The sequence below is a fragment of the Quercus suber genome, unplaced genomic scaffold, assembly GCF_002906115.3.
Source record: "Quercus suber isolate HL8 unplaced genomic scaffold, Cork oak 2.0 scaffold_706, whole genome shotgun sequence".
NCBI lineage: Eukaryota > Viridiplantae > Streptophyta > Magnoliopsida > Fagales > Fagaceae > Quercus > Quercus suber.
The window spans coordinates 147,004-164,721 of record NW_027070147.1 but is presented as its reverse complement, the minus strand read 5'-3'; the positions used below and the strand labels follow the sequence as shown (position 1 = coordinate 164,721).

Sequence of the window (17,718 nt, the reverse complement as noted above, 5' to 3'; positions counted from 1 at the left end):
GTGACCTAGAGATGTAAGGTTGAGGCGTGAGGCTGAGGGCGTAAATTGAAATAAGATCAAATTATGAGAGACGACTGGGTTAGGGACACAGGGTTTACATTACAACTATATATATAAGGGGTTTTTTTTTTTATAATTTTAGGGTAACCGGGTCATATCCAGGTTGGGTTTCGGATTTTTTTGAAAAACCCGAACTCGAACCCGACTCAGACCCGGACCCGTTTCGGTTTTTTTTTTTTTTTTTTTTTAAAACCCATACCCAACCTTATTCTTTATTGAACCGGGTAAAATATGGCCCATTAGGGTCGGGCTGGGCCGGGTATCCATGGGTCGGATTTAAGTTGCCATCCTTAGATAATTATCCTAACCCAGCTCCTGTTTTGAACTTTGCTTCGAAGTGTTGATTACACGGGGAGGATCACTAAATGGGGCACGATCTTAAGGGCTTTTGACATCAAATACATGCCACACACCTCTGTTAAGGGTCAAGTCCTCATAGATATGGTAGCTGAGTTTATTGAATCCCCGTTGGACGTAGAAAGAGATAATCAAAACATGGATGGAAAATCGGTTTGCATGATCTCCTAACAAGGTTCTTTATCTTGGAAAGTATACGTTGATGGTGCAGCAAATCAGAAGGGGTCCAGAGTAAGGCGAGTTCTGGTCTCACCCGAGATAATTACCATTGAGAAATCACTAAGATTGGGATTCTTGGCCACAAATAATGAAGCTAAATACGAGGCTCTGCTGATGGGAATGATCATGGTTCAAAAAATGGGCGGAAGGGCTGTAGAGGTGTTCTCAGACTCAAGATTGGTCGTCAGTTAGGTAAAAGGGGAGTTTGAAGCCAAAGATAAGAGAATGCAAGGGTACTTAAGTCAGGTTAGATGTTTGCAGTCAAACTTTGAATCTTTCAACCTGTTGCATGTCCCTAGAAGCAAAAACACACATGCTGATTCTCTAGCCATACTTGCAACCTCATCGGCACAAAACTTACCCTAAGTCATCCTTGTGGAAGACTTATGCAAGCCTACAGAGGTGAACAGAGAGGTGGTTCATGTTCACCACGTTAGAGTGGGGTCTAGCTGGATGGACCCCATTGTACTATTCTTGAGAGAGGATATCCTACCTTAGGAAAGGGCAGATCTGACAAAGTACAAAGAAAAGCTCCTTGATTCTAACTATTCGAGGATCAGAAATTATACAAATGCTCCTTTTCTGGACCATACTTGTTATGCATACACCCCGAAACAACGGAGTTACTCCTTAAGGAGTTGCATGAAGGAATTTATGGAAGTCACACTAGAGGCAGATCTTTGGCGCACAAAGCCATCACTCAAGGCTATTGGTGGTCAAATATGCAAAGGGAAGCACAAGAATATGTAAAGAAGTGCGACCAGTGTCAAAGCAATCAAACATACACCAACCAGGAGGAGTCCTCAATCCTCTGTCCAGCCTTTGGCCATTTGCTCAATGGAGCTTAGACATTGTGGGCCATTTCCCCAAGGCAGCAGAAAACAATAGATATCTACTAGTCGGCACAGACTACTTCATTGAGTGGGTCGAAATTGAGTCCTTAGCAAATATTAGAGACGTGGATGCCAAGAAGTTTGTATGGAAGAACATTGTCACACGATTCGGAGTCCCTCGTATCCTTATCTTAGACAACGACTTTCATTTTGATAGCAAATCTTTCAAAAGATACTGTTGTGACTTAGGAATTACAAATAGATATTCTACCCCAGCCTATCCCCAAGGAAATGGACAAGCCGAGACTGTTAATAAGGTCATAATTAATGGACTCAAGAAAAGGTTGGATGATGCGAAGGGAAAGTGGGTAGAAGAGCTGTCACATGTCCTCTGGACATATCAAACCATGCATTGCAGGTCAACCGATGAGACCCCTTTTTTAATGACTAATGGGACTAAGGTTGTTATTACTTTAGAGACTGGCTTCCCAACGTTAAGGACTAACTCATTCAATCTGAGCAGTAATAATGAGCTGTTAGAAAAGAGCTTACACTTTATTGAGAAAAGAAGAGAAAATGCAATGGTTCAATTGGTATACTATCAACTCAAACTTAAGCAAGGTTATGATGCTAGTGTAAAGTTGAGGTCATTAATGACAGGTGACTTGGTATTGAGAAAAGTTCTAGGTACTGCAAAGCATCTAGTGTGGGAAAAGATAGGGCCCAATTAGGAAGGACCATATCATATCACCTCGGTGGTTTGTATAAGAGCATATTTCCTAGAAGATTTAGATGAGCATGTAATACCACGCCCTTGGAATTTAAACAACTTGAAGAGGTATTATTATTAATAAAAGTTTCCTTTATCAATATGTTCATTTGTTGTATAAAGGCATTATATTCCCTGTTATTCTTTCTTTCCAAGTGTTAAACAGAACCTTAGTCATGCCTGAGTTCTTGGACCAAATGCTTTGGGAAAATTAACACTCTATGACATCTTTGTGAGTGTTAAACAAAAGCTTAATCATACCTGAGTCCTCGGATCAGATGTTTTGGGGAAATTAACACTCTACGACGTCTTTGTAAGTGTTAAACAGAACCTTAGTCATGCTTGAATCCTTAGATTAGATGCTTTGGAGAAATTAACACTCTATGACATCTTTACAAGTGTTAAATAGAACCTTAGTCATGCCTGAGTCCTTGGACCGGATGCTTTGGGAAAATTAACACTCTGTGATATCTTTACAAGTGATTAAACAGAATCTTAATTATGCATATCTCCTCAGAACACAAACTTCAGGGAAAACCCACATTCTGTGATATCTATTTGTTTTTCATCAAGTGTCAAAACAAATCTAAGGTCATAACCAACTCCTTGGACTAGTGGCCTTGAGCAAGTTAAAGTCCTTGATCATTTATCCAAGTGTTGGGAGGAATCAAGAATATCTCCCCATTTTTTCATTTTTTACAAAGTTTATTACTTATCTTTATTAGATTCAACCTTCATTGCAGAAGGGTCAATTCAAGGTACAAATATGAGGTAAATGTCTTTGTTGTTGATACTTAGTTAAATTACTTAAATTGGCAGCAAGGTGTTGTTTTTGGTTTTTATTAAAGTTAGGGTGGCAACAGTTCAATTTTATTCGCTATAATATCAAGCTTGAAAGCATACGAAGTAGTGACACAAAGGGTAGAAAGAGAAGTCTATTCATTAATTAAAAGAAGATGCATTACAAACGGTGGCAGAATCCACAAGAAGAGAAAATGACAAAAATGTATAAATAAAGAAAAATCCTACAACTACTTTGCTATTGGTTGAGGGCTCTCTTTGGAATCAACTGCCCTAAGCTCAGCATCCTCGGCTCTAGACTTGGACTTAGCTTCCCTAGCCTGGGAGACCACATCCTTAATCATGAGGATATCCTTGGAATGAGTGTCTTTGGCTGAGGGTAGGACCTCTTTACCCCTACTTGCCCCTGTTGGTACTTCAGCATCAAGAGTAAGATCTTGGACACTAGAGACCTGCTCAGGGAGAGGGAGGGACAGAGTAGTAGGAGGAAGGTCTACTGGAGTCTTTCGGATATGTTTAGGAAAGAATATCTTCTCAGCTTTCTTTAGCTCGGAGTAAGCAGGGACCCCCACACTGTTAAGCACCTCTATCCAAGTCTCAGCGCAGTAATCCCTGCACACTTCGGCTACCTCCTCAGCTAGCCTTTTTTCTGTCTTCTCCACCCTACATTCGTAGGATGCTTTCACCGCAGCTCCGATGGTTTCCTTGGCCACCCGAGCTGCCTCTTTAGCTGTGTCTTTGACTTTTTACAGCTCGACCCTAAGATCCAGAACTAGCTGTTTCTGGGTGGCCAAGTTCAGAGTCTGAGAGATTTATCGGCCTTTTAGGCACTTCACCCTCCTCCTCAAAGTGGAACTGGTTAATCTCGATATTAAGAGAGTGGCGAGAAGAGGCTGACCCCTCTCTCAAAGCAGCTACCTGTTGAGGAACGCGTTGAAGAGGCAATTGAACAGGAGGAAGATCTCTTCGAGCCAAAAACCCCGGCTTGGAGATGTCTATCCAAGCTAGTCTAGAGCTTCCAGCCCTTATTGCCTGGCTTGTGTCTTGGAACATACGAGACAGGGGCACGTAATTCAAAATTAGGTGAGCGGCCTGCAACTATCCGTCTTCGCTTACGAATATCTCTGAACTTAGTAGGTAATTGAGAGTCAAAACGTTGGCCAAACTGATCCTTGGAGCAATGTGGCTTTTATCTGCAAAAACATCTGAGAAGGAAATCATGGTCAGACCAATGAGAATTACCATCAAAATAAGATGAAGTGTTAGAAGTGAAAGGGCTAAACCCCTTGTCCAAAGGAACTGATCCTAGGGTACCCCACCTGTCTCTCCTGGTCGAGTTGGGTAGGGAAGATTGCCGTGCCACTCCCCGGAGGTGACTAAATAGTCATCCTTCAAGCCCTTGTTAGACTTAGGAAGGCATGATATCAACCTAATGACATCGGACCGGGACTTGAAGTAATATCTCGCGCTAGCAAGGGAATGACACTCGTACATATGAAAGACATCGTGCCCTGTAAGCCCTAAGTTCATCTGATCGTTTAGAGCATTTACACTCCTTAGGACTCTAAACAGGTTAGGAGTGCACTGATGGAGACATTACTTGTGATTGAGTAGGTAGTCTCTGGTAATCCTACCCATGGGAAGGGTCATTCCTCCCTTTATAAAGGCAATCATTAGCATGACAAATTCGCCCTACCCTCTATTTGTGTATATTTCATCCGGGGTGCAATATTGTAGGCCTACTCCCTATGGGATATGGTATTTGGCCTTAAAACCCTTCATACTTGCCAGAGAGTCTACTAAGTGCTTGAATCTACCCATCTAGGTAAATGTAGGTGACGCAAAGGAAGTTTTCTAAAAAAGAAAGAAGGTCGAGGAGGAAGCCTGAGGAGAAAAAGAAATTTTGAAGAGATAGATACTTACAAAAGCAAGTGAGTGTATTAGATCTTGAACCTTTAGGAAAATATTTTGGAAATTTCTTAAGGAAAAGAGTTTAGGAAACTCAGGAGTTTAGTGAGTTGGAGTGCTTGAGATCTCTTAAGAACTTGAAAATTCTTAAAGTAAAGGGAGAATGATCTCCCTCAAGGCTTTATATAGAGAGTAAAAATGAGTGGGAGTTATCTGGCTCAAAATACCAAGAGAAAGATCAGCCGTTGGATTTGTGCCTCAGCCGTTAGATCTAGGGAACAAGGTGCCGCCTGGAGTAATTAGTGGCATCTCGCGAACTTTGAAGTGTCAATAGCAATCATGGGAGCACAAAATGGTAATTTCACATGTGTAAACCAAAGAAATAAATAGTCTTGTCTCTTAAAAATCAAAACCCCACTTTTTCTCCTTAGATGAGAGGGAAAAACCGGAGTTTTGAGGGGCTATTGTAGGGATAAGGGCCCAAGATCATACATTGGGCCTTGGGTTTTGTTCGAGGGCATTGACAAGTCTGAGGAGGGATAAATAGTTATGAGAGATTCTAGTTCAGAGTCTCATAAATAAGAAATGAGTGGAAGGCAGTCCGATGAGGAATTCCTCCTCGAATATGATAGATATCGCCCAAATGTGTATTCCAATGATGAATGTAACCTTCATAGAAGCCCTAGTGATAGGGACGTGCCTTATGAACATACAAGAAGGAAGGGAATCCAAAAATATCTAAGGAAAAGTTGCTATAACCGCATTAAATGCACTGTAACTACTTTTTTAATCACATTAAATGCATTGCAACTACTTTCCTAACCGCATTTATGTGGAGAAGACCTTTGAACAGTGTTACCTTAGCTACCACAACTCACAGAAAGCCAAAGAGGGTGTCTGATGGGATGGACACTCAAGTAAGGGCTCAAATGATCAACAAGTGTAGGATCAAGATGATCCAAGGGGACTATATAATGTAAGAGACCCTCCATAAGAAAGGGATCGGAAAAATAGAAAAAGAATACTGTAGCAATCAAAATTGTACTCATACCCAACTGTTATTGATTTATATGAAAAAAATATCTTCTCGAACAGTGAATTCATTTAGCTCTACTTTTCTTGTTCTTGCTTGATCATCTTTTAAATCCATACTAACCTTTGTCAAATTCATTAGGGCCTAATTCTCCAACCTATTCTCTACAAATTTGTTATACTGGGCTCACTGGGCCAAGATCCCATATATCTTGGGCTTGGGCTGCAAAAGGTGTTCCTACATTTATTATATAAGAGTGTAATACAAAACTTGTATTATAATGAACTATAACATAGGTATACATAGTAGACTAATAGAATTCTAGTACGAGTAGGAGATTTGGCTTGCACATAAAGTAGAATTAGGCTTAGGTCTATGCTAATGGGTTAATATATCTTTAACACCCCCTTTTAAACTCAAGATGGAAGATTAATGAAACCTTGAGATTTGATAAGGTTGAGAAAATCTCTTGAATAAAGCTTGGCTCTGTGACGGTGGTTTGAGGATTGAGGAAGGTAATGGTTTTGCAGTGTTGATGCAACTTCTAATGGTGGCTTGACTATACTGGAGAGTTTTGACGACAGCAGTGGAAAGCCAAACAAGATGAATGTAGCGAAGAAACACTGAGGAAGACAAATATTGCTTTTAAACACATTGTAAGGACTAAAAACCATGGCCATAAGACGGTGGCTCTGATACCATGCTCAAAATACTAAATGAGTGTATTGTAGTTCTTAAGTAATAAACTATACACGAGTGCCTTTATAAAGGAGGCAGAGTATATAGTATAAGTATGTGTGGTATAAAAGATAAATAAGGTGGGCTTAGGACCCATAGCCTATTACACGTTAACAGTTACAATTTAAATCTAGGTTTCAAAAAGTAACAAACTAAACCCTTGTCTTACATTAAGCCTTAGATATGTCATTCCACTTAAATTGAGGCAAGGTTTAATATGTTATTTTTTGAAATATCATGATTTAATTTATTGTTTTAGAACTATAGCGTTTAATTTATTATTTTTTAAAACCTCAAGGTTTAATTTGTAACTTTCAAAATTACATATTATAATTTGTTGAGTAATGTTGTATGCACAAACTATTTTATAATATTTTTTCAAACTGTTATTACGGTCAATTTTTATTGGTTTTCATCTAGGTTCGTCACTAACATAACTTTTTCACTTACCAACAACCACTCTTCACTTATAAAAAATATTGTAAAATAGTTTGTAATTTTTGCATTTTCCTAATTAATTTGTTATACTCTCTAAACTAGAATTGAATTTGTTATTTTCACAACTATAAAATTTACTTTATAATAAGGGTGTCAAAGGCTCATCAAATACTTAATCATTCTCTTGGGTGTGTAGTCCCCTATGTATACAGATCAGATAATATAGAGGGGAATTCCTTAAGGCTCTAGATGACTGCGAAATAATGACTACACCTTTTAAACCTAGAGCATTCTCATTAAGAATGCTCAATGCTATAAATGCTAAATTTTAATATCAAGTTTGTAAAAGCACTAAAAAGTAAGCTATAACAAATATGTTAAACTTAAATAAACAAATAAAAATAGCAACTGATCTACAATGAGCTTTCATCTTTGAAAGCTCATTATAGCTCCACTCTTAAAAAAAAAATATTATTATTTTACTGCTTGTGGTGGAAAAGGTTGTTTGTATAGTTGTTTTTTATTATTTTAATAAGTAGTTTATATTATTTTAAACAAAATGGTAAAAAAATAGAACATTTGATGTTTGTTGTATTATAAAATGAGTTGTTAAAATTGATAAAGTGACTTTTTGAGATACTAAATGCTAAATTTTTTTAAAAGGTTTGATGGGAATGCTCTAACCTCATAGATCTCATTCTTTTAAGCCAACATTTTATACATTCACATTTAAATTCAAGAGCCAATAGGGGCTTGGCTCAGCTGGTAAGGTTCGGACATTTCTTATAATCCACCTAGGATCGAGTTTAACTGTTAGCAGAAGTCTGTTGGTGGGCATCCACACGGATTGGCTCATAGGTTTTGCGCCTTGCCTGGGGCTGGCGTAATTTAGTTAACCCCTATCTTTTTTTTTTTTTTTTTTTTTAGAAACATTAAAAAAAATAAAACAATGGCACCACCTTGTCGGTGGACGGATGATTTAAACTAAAAAAGACGTCGTTTTGGTTTAAGAAGTCAACTTCAATTACATATTTATATTTTTTGAGAAACTCAATTACATATTTATAGCCTTATAGGACAACATTTTATTTTATTTTTAATTTAATTTAATTTTTTTTGAGAAAAGACAACATTTTATTTGGATGGGATTTTCTTAAGGAGTATCTACTTTTAAATTTTTTATAGCCACCATTCTCATGTGGACCACGTTCATCATCCAAAATTTCATCTTCGGGAAGTGAAGGAATCTTCTGCATCACAATTCACCAAAACATCCTACAGCCCCACCGTTCTGACCAATCACTAATTCCCAATCCTGCCAACATATTCCCCCTCCAAATCCTACACATCATCACCATTATCCCAAAAAACAACGAAAGAAAAAGATAACAATAGCAAATATACAAATCACAGCATTTTTCATAATTTATTGAGATGTCTTCTCACTAAAAGATTTGTTAATTTAAGATTATAAATTGGTTTATTCTTTAAAATAACTTATGTAGAGTAGAGATCTTTCACATCTCTCTCTCCCTACTTTTTTTCAATTTATTTTTTAAGTTAAACAAAAGTTAATAAATTTAGTTTTAGCTCAAGATTGTTTAAATCTATTGCTTTATTTGACTTAAAAAAAAAAAAAACACTAGATGAGATTATAAAATGATCTATTCTATTTTATTTCATAGTTCAAATTTTACAAATCTTAATGTGTAATAATGTGGCGATTTATTTTCTGTTAAACCTAGAAAATATAATTTTACCTTGAGCCAAAATTAAAGGATCCGATGTTGAAGAGAATATAATTATATATACGCATAAAAGAATGAGATTTTAAGAAATGTACACAAATTAACTTAAAAAATTAAACTAACTATAATCTTAAAAAAAAAAAAAAAAATACCATCTTTATATCTCATGAACATTAATATCACCAGACCATTTCCTCATTGTCTCTCTTCCCTATCACCTACCATTAATGGCCTTAAGGTAATGGTGTTCATATCATAAATTGAGTTTATTTGGAGGAAATAAGACGATTCATTAAGAAGAGATCTTATCATTTTTCTCTACTTTTCCTGACAAAGTTTGATTCTAAATTGATTTAAAGTTATTTCTTCCAACTCATCATATGATATTTTATAAGACAATTCATGTATATTATTAAATAAGTCATATGACTTATTAAAATTATGTGATGAAAACTATACATAGTCTCTTAAATCATCACATTATAAGTTGACCGAGATAGTTCTTAACTAGTTTGGAATCAAACTCTTTTCTTTAGCAAATAATCAATTAGTGCTTCCAAACTCATTCTATTAGAAAAATTGTGCATTATTGTGGGCAAGAAAACTTATTTATATATAAAAAATAACAAAATTTTCTTCCAAGCCACCTTCCACCTATTACATGGATGTGTATTATATTATAAAAAAGTTTGACTCTAAGAGTATTGCTGGTAGTAGGACTCAAACTTAGGCCTTTAGGGTGAAACGTTTAAGTTTTTACTAATTGAAACAACACCTATTAACGCTTTAAATATGTTTGAAACTATTTTATTTTAACTTATTATATAACAATTGAACAGAACATTCATGCATAGTTTCGTCAAAAACTGCGTCTAGAGAGTTGAAGTTGAATTTTATCCTATTATTATATAACAATTGAACAAAATATTTATCCGTAGTTTCGTAGTATGTCAATTTTTTAAAAAGTGCGAACGAGAGAGGTGAAGTGGAAACTTTGTCCTAGAGTAAAAGGAAAAAGGGAAAAAATTCAGGTGCAACGTAATACCTTACACGTTGAAGTATCGAATCCAGCCCTCCCCTTTACAAAACCAGAACTATTTCACCGTGTTCCAACTTCCAACTCGGAGAGAAACACTGTCAAAACACAGCTCAGTTCCTCCCATCTTAACTCAGCTTCAGACATGGCGTCCGTACCTTCCATATCACCTCAGAGCTTGCTTCCCCTATCAAAACTAAAACCCAGGTCCAAACCCATCTCGAAGTTTTCCCAGACCACCCCACTTTTCTCGAGAAACAAACAGAAAACGAAGAAGTCGAGTTTGGTAGTGATAGTGAAGTCCATGGTGGAAGAGCTGGACGTGATCCCAGTACAGAGTGCGGACAGTACGGACCAGCAAGAGGGCGTGGTGGTGAGTAGGGTGGCGAGTGAAGGTACTGGTTTAGAGACCGAGTTGGTGAGTGGGTTCGGAGCTAGTCACGAGGGCAGGCTATCCTTCGAAGGCGCCGGGTTTTCTTCTTCGGGTTCGGTTGGTGATGGAGTAGGGAAGAGAGAGAATGAGGAGATAGAGAGACTGATTGATAGGACCATCAACGCTACCATAGTTTTGGCTGCGGGTACTTTTGCCATCACCAAGTTGCTCACCATTGACCAGGACTACTGGCATGTGAGTCACTTTGCAATTTTATCTCAATCTTGCTTTTGTTTTTGTGTTTGTGTTAAAGTTATAAGTTTATGATATGTGTTTGGATTATTATTGTTAGATGAGTTGTGTATGTGAGAAGTTGATGATTCGATGCCAAAGATGCTATTGGAAATGGTTTTTGATTTAATTGTACACAATTTGTTGCTTTTCTCTGAAAGTTTAATGATTGAATTAACATTTTTTTTTCTTTCATTTAAAAAAAAAAAAAAACTGACCAAATCTTTTTTGGTTCGTTTGGTTGAAGGATTTCTTTCATTTAAAAAAAAAAAAAAAAACTGACCAAATCTTTTTTGGTTCGTTTGGTTAAAGGAAATTATAGAATGATTTGTATTTCAATGTTTAGTTTAAATGACTTGAATAGGATATGAAATAAAAGAATATTTTTTTCCTGTTGGTGGAAATTTATAAAAGGATTTGAGCTTTACTAGAGTGTGGATTTGAAATGACTATGAGTAAGATGCCCTTTCGAATCAATAATATCACAAGTGTTTTTGTTTTAAAAAAATGGAAAAATTCACGTTATCATGTGTTGTTGAATTAATATCAAGTAATTTATACAAGCAATTATTCTTTGAATCCCCTGAATTTAAATTCTCATTTCCAAACGCAACAATTCTGTTTTTGAAAATTTCATTCTTGGTGTGTAGCAGTTCATCCTCTTCTTGTGTTTATGTTAAATTTACTTTATTCTTTTTTGTTGAGTTTCTAATTTATTGAGGTTAATAGATATAGTCAAGGTGTTTGTAGGGAATATACTTGTGTCAAGTTAACTGTGCATATAGATGTGCTTCTCTGGTTTCTGCTGAAAAGAATTAGTTGGGGGAAAATATAGTTTGAATTGTATTTAGATGCTTTGCAGTGGATTGATGCGTGATGAACCAGGATGCATTGGTGCTAACTGTTATGCTGTTATATCAGATTGATCATCCATAAAGTTGTAAGAGTGAAATGGTGCTTTGTATACAGCTAAAGCAGCATAAATGGATTGGGGAATTGATTTTGAAGGGTTCGTGATTGATTTGAGCTTTGTTGAATTGAAGCAAATAGTTTCACAGGAAGAGAACTAGCCTAAGTTTGGACCACACTACAAGATGGACAGCTGAGAAGCAACAACTGCATTGAGCGAGCTTGTCTGGAATGAGCTCATGTGGATGAATGAATTGCAAGGCAAGATAAGGAAAGTGCAATCTGATATTGCAGGCTTGCAAAATGATTCAGATTCAATGGAAGTTCAAGGATTTATTGGGACAAGCAAAATGCTAGAAAAGATGTGGAGCTGAAATGTATGTTAGAGGAAATATATCTGTGCACTTATGGCTTAAGAGATGTGGTAGCCTGAGATTGAGTAGACTAGTGCTAAAAAATATCTGAAATCCTCTCCCAATTAGTTTCTCTAGTAAAGTTTTTTTATAAATTGTGATTGCTTGAGTGGGATTGTTTTATACTCCATAGCAACTTTATGATATGCAGCTTGGATTTTAAAGGGAGCTTTAATCCATTCTATCTTCTATGACTTGATTTTATTATTTATTTATTTATTTTTGTGATAGGGGTGGACAATTTATGAGATAGTGAGATATGCACCTCAACACAACTGGACTGCCTATGAGGAAGCTCTTAAGAGAAACCCAGTTTTAGCAAAAATGGTTATTAGTGGAGTGGTGTACTCTGTAGGGGATTGGATTGCTCAGGTTAGTCCAAGTTGCGAAATAAGCCCTATATCTTGTTTTTTGCTATCACATATTGGCCTTTACATGATATGTTCAAGTTTTTTCTTTTTTAATTTATATCCTTGAATTCTGCAGTGCTTTGAAGGAAAACCTCTCTTTGAGTTTGATAGAATACGGATGTTCAGATCAGGCCTTGTTGGCTTTACTTTACATGGTTCCCTTTCTCATTATTATTACCAGTTCTGCGAGGTGAACATTATGTTTTTTTTTTTTCTTGTACTTGGATTTCATATTTCAGTTGCTTGGTTTACCATAACAGCTTCCTCTCTTTTTCCAGGAACTTTTTCCTTTCCAGGACTGGTGGGTGGTTCCTGTCAAAGTAATCTTTGACCAAACTTTATGGGCGGCAATTTGGAACAGCATTTATTTTACTGTCTTGGGATTTTTGCGACTTGATTCCCCAGTTAGTATTTTTAATGAATTGAAGGCAACGTTCTGGCCCATGCTGACTGTAAGTGAACATTCTGCTCTTACTGTATCTTTGCATTCTTGTTGAGCCAAAAGTCAGTGCTGACTGACTTCTCTTTGCCCCTCTGCCAATGGTGATTGGTACAGTTTTTGTGTCAATCATAAACTCCTCGTGTATGCGTTGGCACATGTTCAGTGTGAACTGCTCCTGTCTGTCATCATTAATTGTCTGATTTTTAACTAGTTAACACTTGTGACTTGTTTTAATAGATTCTCAAATAATAATAATAATAATAATAATAATAACAATGTTTTTGACTTCTAAATAAGATTATCTTGATCAAGTACAAAGATGTGTTGTCTAAGTCAAAACATATTTGCATTGCCTTCAAGATTTTGATTTTAGTTCTTTTGGTTCTGGAGAAACCTCAGATTTTTCCACTTGCAGAAAGTTAATAAAAAACTAGATACTATCAGTAGTTGGTAGAATTTTTGTTAAACATGGTTGAGTATTGCGAAATTGCAATATTTTTATCTGTTTACTACAAGCTAAAGTATATGATTGACCATAATTCAGGCAGCCTATGCTGTAATCCAGATCAAAGAACTATTGTTGTTATCATCATATGAGTTGATCTATGCTTATGTAAAGTCATCTTCCATTAAACCTTGTTGTTCGTTGAATATGCAGGCAGGGTGGAAGCTTTGGCCATTTGCTCATCTTATTACCTATGGTGTGATCCCAGTAGAACAAAGACTTCTTTGGGTGGACTGTGTAGAGCTTATCTGGGTGACAATACTCTCAACGTGAGTATTTAATATGGTTTATTTTGAACTGTTGTATAGACATATGCTAAGGGCTGAGGAGTGAAGAACTTTGTTATCCATGATATATTTTCTCCTAGAAAAAGATATGGAAAACGAGCTGAAAGATGAACCCATTCTAAGTGATCCATCTTACCTTAAATACTGCTTAAGAACAATAGATATATGCTTAGTTTTTCTGGCTTATTTGAGGTTTACATGACGTGCATAGAGATAGGATGTTAAGGAACCTAAAAGTCTCTTTTGGGTAGGGCTACTCATCTACTGTTCAAAGCTGGAGCTGCATGGTTGCATTCATTTTGAATTGTCCCGAGTCCTAAGTATTTCAAGTGCTAAAAAATACTTTCAAGAATTAGCATATATTAGGTGTATTTATGTGAGTACACGTGGCTTAAATTTGACTGATTCTAAGATTTTCAGTCGGCAGATCTAAAGCATCTTTGTGTTCTTCGCTGTGGGTGTGCATTTGAGGCAAAACATTCAATCATTAGAATTCTCCTGGTTTTATGTTTTCACTACATTCTATCTCTTACGCTGGTTGATTTTCTCTTTCCCAGTTATTCAAATGAAAAATCAGAAGCAAGAATCTCTGAGGCACCGGTAGAACCCAACTCCAGTTCCCCAAACATAGATACTCCTCTGGTACATAAAGTAGCTTTTTGATGCTATGACAAATCTTCTTATTTGCTGCTTTGTTCAATTTTTATGGTCATGTAAGAGCTGCATAGAAATATTCTAATGTGCACTCATTTTGTTGTTGTTTTCTTTTCCTTGTATCAGGAATGAGCAAAATGTAAACAACCAAAAGCTGGATATTAAAGAAGAGGAGTTTACTCTCAATTGTGAAGTTGAAAGAGTAAATCAACTTTCTGATGGATTGTGATTCGAAGTATACAAAGCAATCTGGATAATGGCTGGCAGAACTGATTATCGTATATAGTGCAGACATCTTAGAAACTTGCATGTGTATAAGACATAACCCCTTCTCCCCTTCTCCCTTTTCATGTGAATACATTAAGCTTCTACTTGTATTTTTGAAACCATCTAACTGTTCACTATAGAAGTAACAACAACTGGTCTACAATTCTCTACAGGCTACAGAAATTGCTCTTTAAAGGCAGATGAAAACTTGTCCCATTATTGGACTAGTTTGGTTGCAGAATATGCTGCAATCCAGTTTTTGAAAAGTAGGGTTATGATTGAACAAATTTATGGCTAAACTTCAAAATTGCACCCGCATAAGTTTTGGGGATTGTTATTCTGGTTCCTCGAATTTTGCTTTTGTTAATTTGGTCCTCAAACTTTGTAAAAATGTTTGATATGGTCTTTTATTTACAACTGTTATTTATTTATTTTATAAACATAGACTTTCATTCAACCTGAAAGAATTAGAGTTTCTCTTCCAGGCATCCTGAACAGTACCAAGAAGAGTCTCAATATTACAATATATAAAAAATTTACCAAAGCCACATTTTGCAAGGGCGTGAGCCACACACTGTTGGCTTCCCTTTCAATCAAGTGCACTTTGATGGCAACAATAGTGGCATTGACTGGCAGAAATTATGGTGACTGAAAATCCATGACAGATTAAAAATGCTTTTATAGAGTTGGTTCAGAATCGCTTCCTGCAAAAGATAATCTAGCTCAAAGGCTAGAATCTGATGATAATCACTGTACCTGTAAGGAAGCAAATGAGACCTCCATTCATATCTTCTTTGAGTGATCAGTGGCTAGAGTTGCATGGTTTGGAACTTGGGGCCTAAGACTTGATTGGCTCCACATTTCCAATAGTGAAGACATCATCAACACCATCACTGACCCTCCTGCCCAGGTACAAGCCACAAACAAAACCTTATATCTCTCCATCACCAAGTGGCTCTTCAATTTGCCTTAACCTTGGAATCTATTTGGAATTTGAGGAATAACATAGCTCGTAATAACAGAGAATCTGAAGCCAACCTAAGCAAAATCATTCATTCATTGTGCGCTCGATTTAGGGAGCATACAGTTATGGAGGAATCTGTAGTGAACCAAAGGCAAACCAACCCTTCCCAATGGCAATGTCCCTCCACATGCTTTATTAAGCTTAGTGTGGATGCAGTTGTGGCCAAAGAGTTCACCTACTAGTTGTGGTTGCCAGAAATGAGCATGGTGCTATCCTAAAAGCTTAGGTCTGTATTGTGACCAACAATCTGCAGAAGGTACCACTATAGTATGGGCAATACCACTATTTCAAAGGGGGGGTTAGGTTTGAACCCCAGACATTGGCGCTATAGGGCGATACCACTGGGCTATTACTCAAATTCCTATTCCTATCTTTAAATTCTTGCTTTATTTTCTTTCAACATTACGTATGTGATATGTCCATCTCGTATTGTCAAGCATCAAGCTCATTGGTAACTTTTTTACTATTAATGAATGAAAGGAGAAAATTCAAGAGAGAGTGAACTAGTTTTCTATTTTCTGAGCTATAGAAGCTCTGAATAGTGAATATTGTCAAGAAGACAGTCAACTGAGTCATATAATCCGATCAGACCAATTGATTGGGCCAACTAAATTGGGAACATGCCAGTTAAAAGAATGCATACGTTTATGAAATACTGATACAAACTCAAGCATTCTTATTTTCTTTTTAAAGAGTATAGCACGTGGTAAAATCTCAAGTTATTGCAAGTGAAGTTCTCCTCTAACTCAAGTTATTTCAAGTGAAGTTCTCTCCCTCTCTCTAAAGTCCAACCAAATAATTGCCGGATATTTTAATTTTTTTTTTCGTGGCACTCATTTATAGTCAACAGAAACTTTAGCTCTAGAGTAGAAAACGTCTTTCGTTTTTAAAAAAAATCCTCCCTTGATCATGCACTTGAATTGGCTCATATTTCATGTGGCTAATGTTTATGAGTCTAAATGAGCTCATTGTGTGGAGTTGGCTAGTTTTTCCTCCGTTCTTTCTCTTACATAGGTATGATTTTCATTTTACTTGCACTACAATAAAATGTATTTTCAGTGATGAATAAATTCGTCATTAAAAGTCTAGTTTTTTGTCACTAAGGACCTTTAGCAATAAAATCTACTAATTAGCGATGAAACTCATTTCGTCGTTGAAACCCCATCGCTAAAAGTCCTAGTGGCGAAAAATTTGGTCACTGAAAGTCCGATTTGTTTAAAAAAAAAAAAAAACTTTTAGCAATGAAAACGTTTCGTCGCTAAATGTTTTCCTCACTAAAAACACTATTCAATAACGAAAATATTTCGTCACTAAAAACACTTTAGTTTATTAAATCATATTTAGTGATGAATAATTTCGTCACTAAAACTATTTTTGGGTACATATAGTGACGAAAAAGTTCGTCACTAAAACTATTTTTAAGAAAATCTAGGCACATACAGTGACGAAAATTTTCGTCACTAAAACTATTTCTTACAAAATTTTGCTACATTTAGCGACTAAATATTTCATCACTAAATAAAATTTTTGTTGCTATATTTGTGACAAAAAAATTCGTCGCTAAAACTTATTTTCTATTTTTATTTTTTTCATGGCTTTGATATTAACCTGTAACCTGTCATTACATTGTTAAAACCTCACATTTGAATAATACATTTATTTCAACAACACATTTATAAAAAAAGATTCATACATTCCACAAGTAAAAAATAAAACAAGTATCCAATTCAAACTCCATCCATACAATAATTGTTTGCAACGCACACAATAACTCAAAATGTTTTATAACAATAATAGGTAGGGCCGCACATGCAAGGTACGTGCTGGCTTTAGTAAAAAAAAAAAATTAATTAAGTTTAAATTTAAATTATATTTTTAACATGAAGGCAAAATATAAATCAATTGATTTTTAAAGTAATTTTTAAAGTGCATATGTATTTTACCATCAAAAGAGACATTAAATTGATCGCATCCGAAAGAAATACAAAGATTATACTAACTAACATAATACATCACAACATAATATATTAACAAAGTTCAAATATATACATGTGCTTTGAAATGCACCATAGTATAAGCATGGTTTTCAGACCCAAACCGTTCATTGAACCGTAAAAGGGAGAGATTCAAGGTTTTTAAGGTCGAACCGAGGTCGAACCGGGGTCAAACCGTGACGACGTCATAATTAATTTAATAATTATTT

The 17,718-nt window shown here is 36.0% G+C and overlaps 1 protein-coding gene across 1 annotated transcript; it reads left to right on the top strand.

Moving 5' to 3' along the window:
- Positions 1-9,997: 9,997 nt before the first annotated feature.
- On the top strand, positions 9,998-14,661 carry LOC112032723 (uncharacterized). Its single transcript, XM_024065483.2, has 7 exons — positions 9,998-10,568; positions 12,158-12,298; positions 12,413-12,526; positions 12,615-12,788; positions 13,437-13,552; positions 14,128-14,212; positions 14,351-14,661. The coding sequence occupies exons 1-7, from the start codon at positions 10,086-10,088 to the stop codon at positions 14,354-14,356; spliced, it is 1,119 nt and encodes a 372-aa protein (XP_023921251.2). The 5' UTR covers positions 9,998-10,085; the 3' UTR covers positions 14,357-14,661.
- Positions 14,662-17,718: the final 3,057 nt, after the last annotated feature.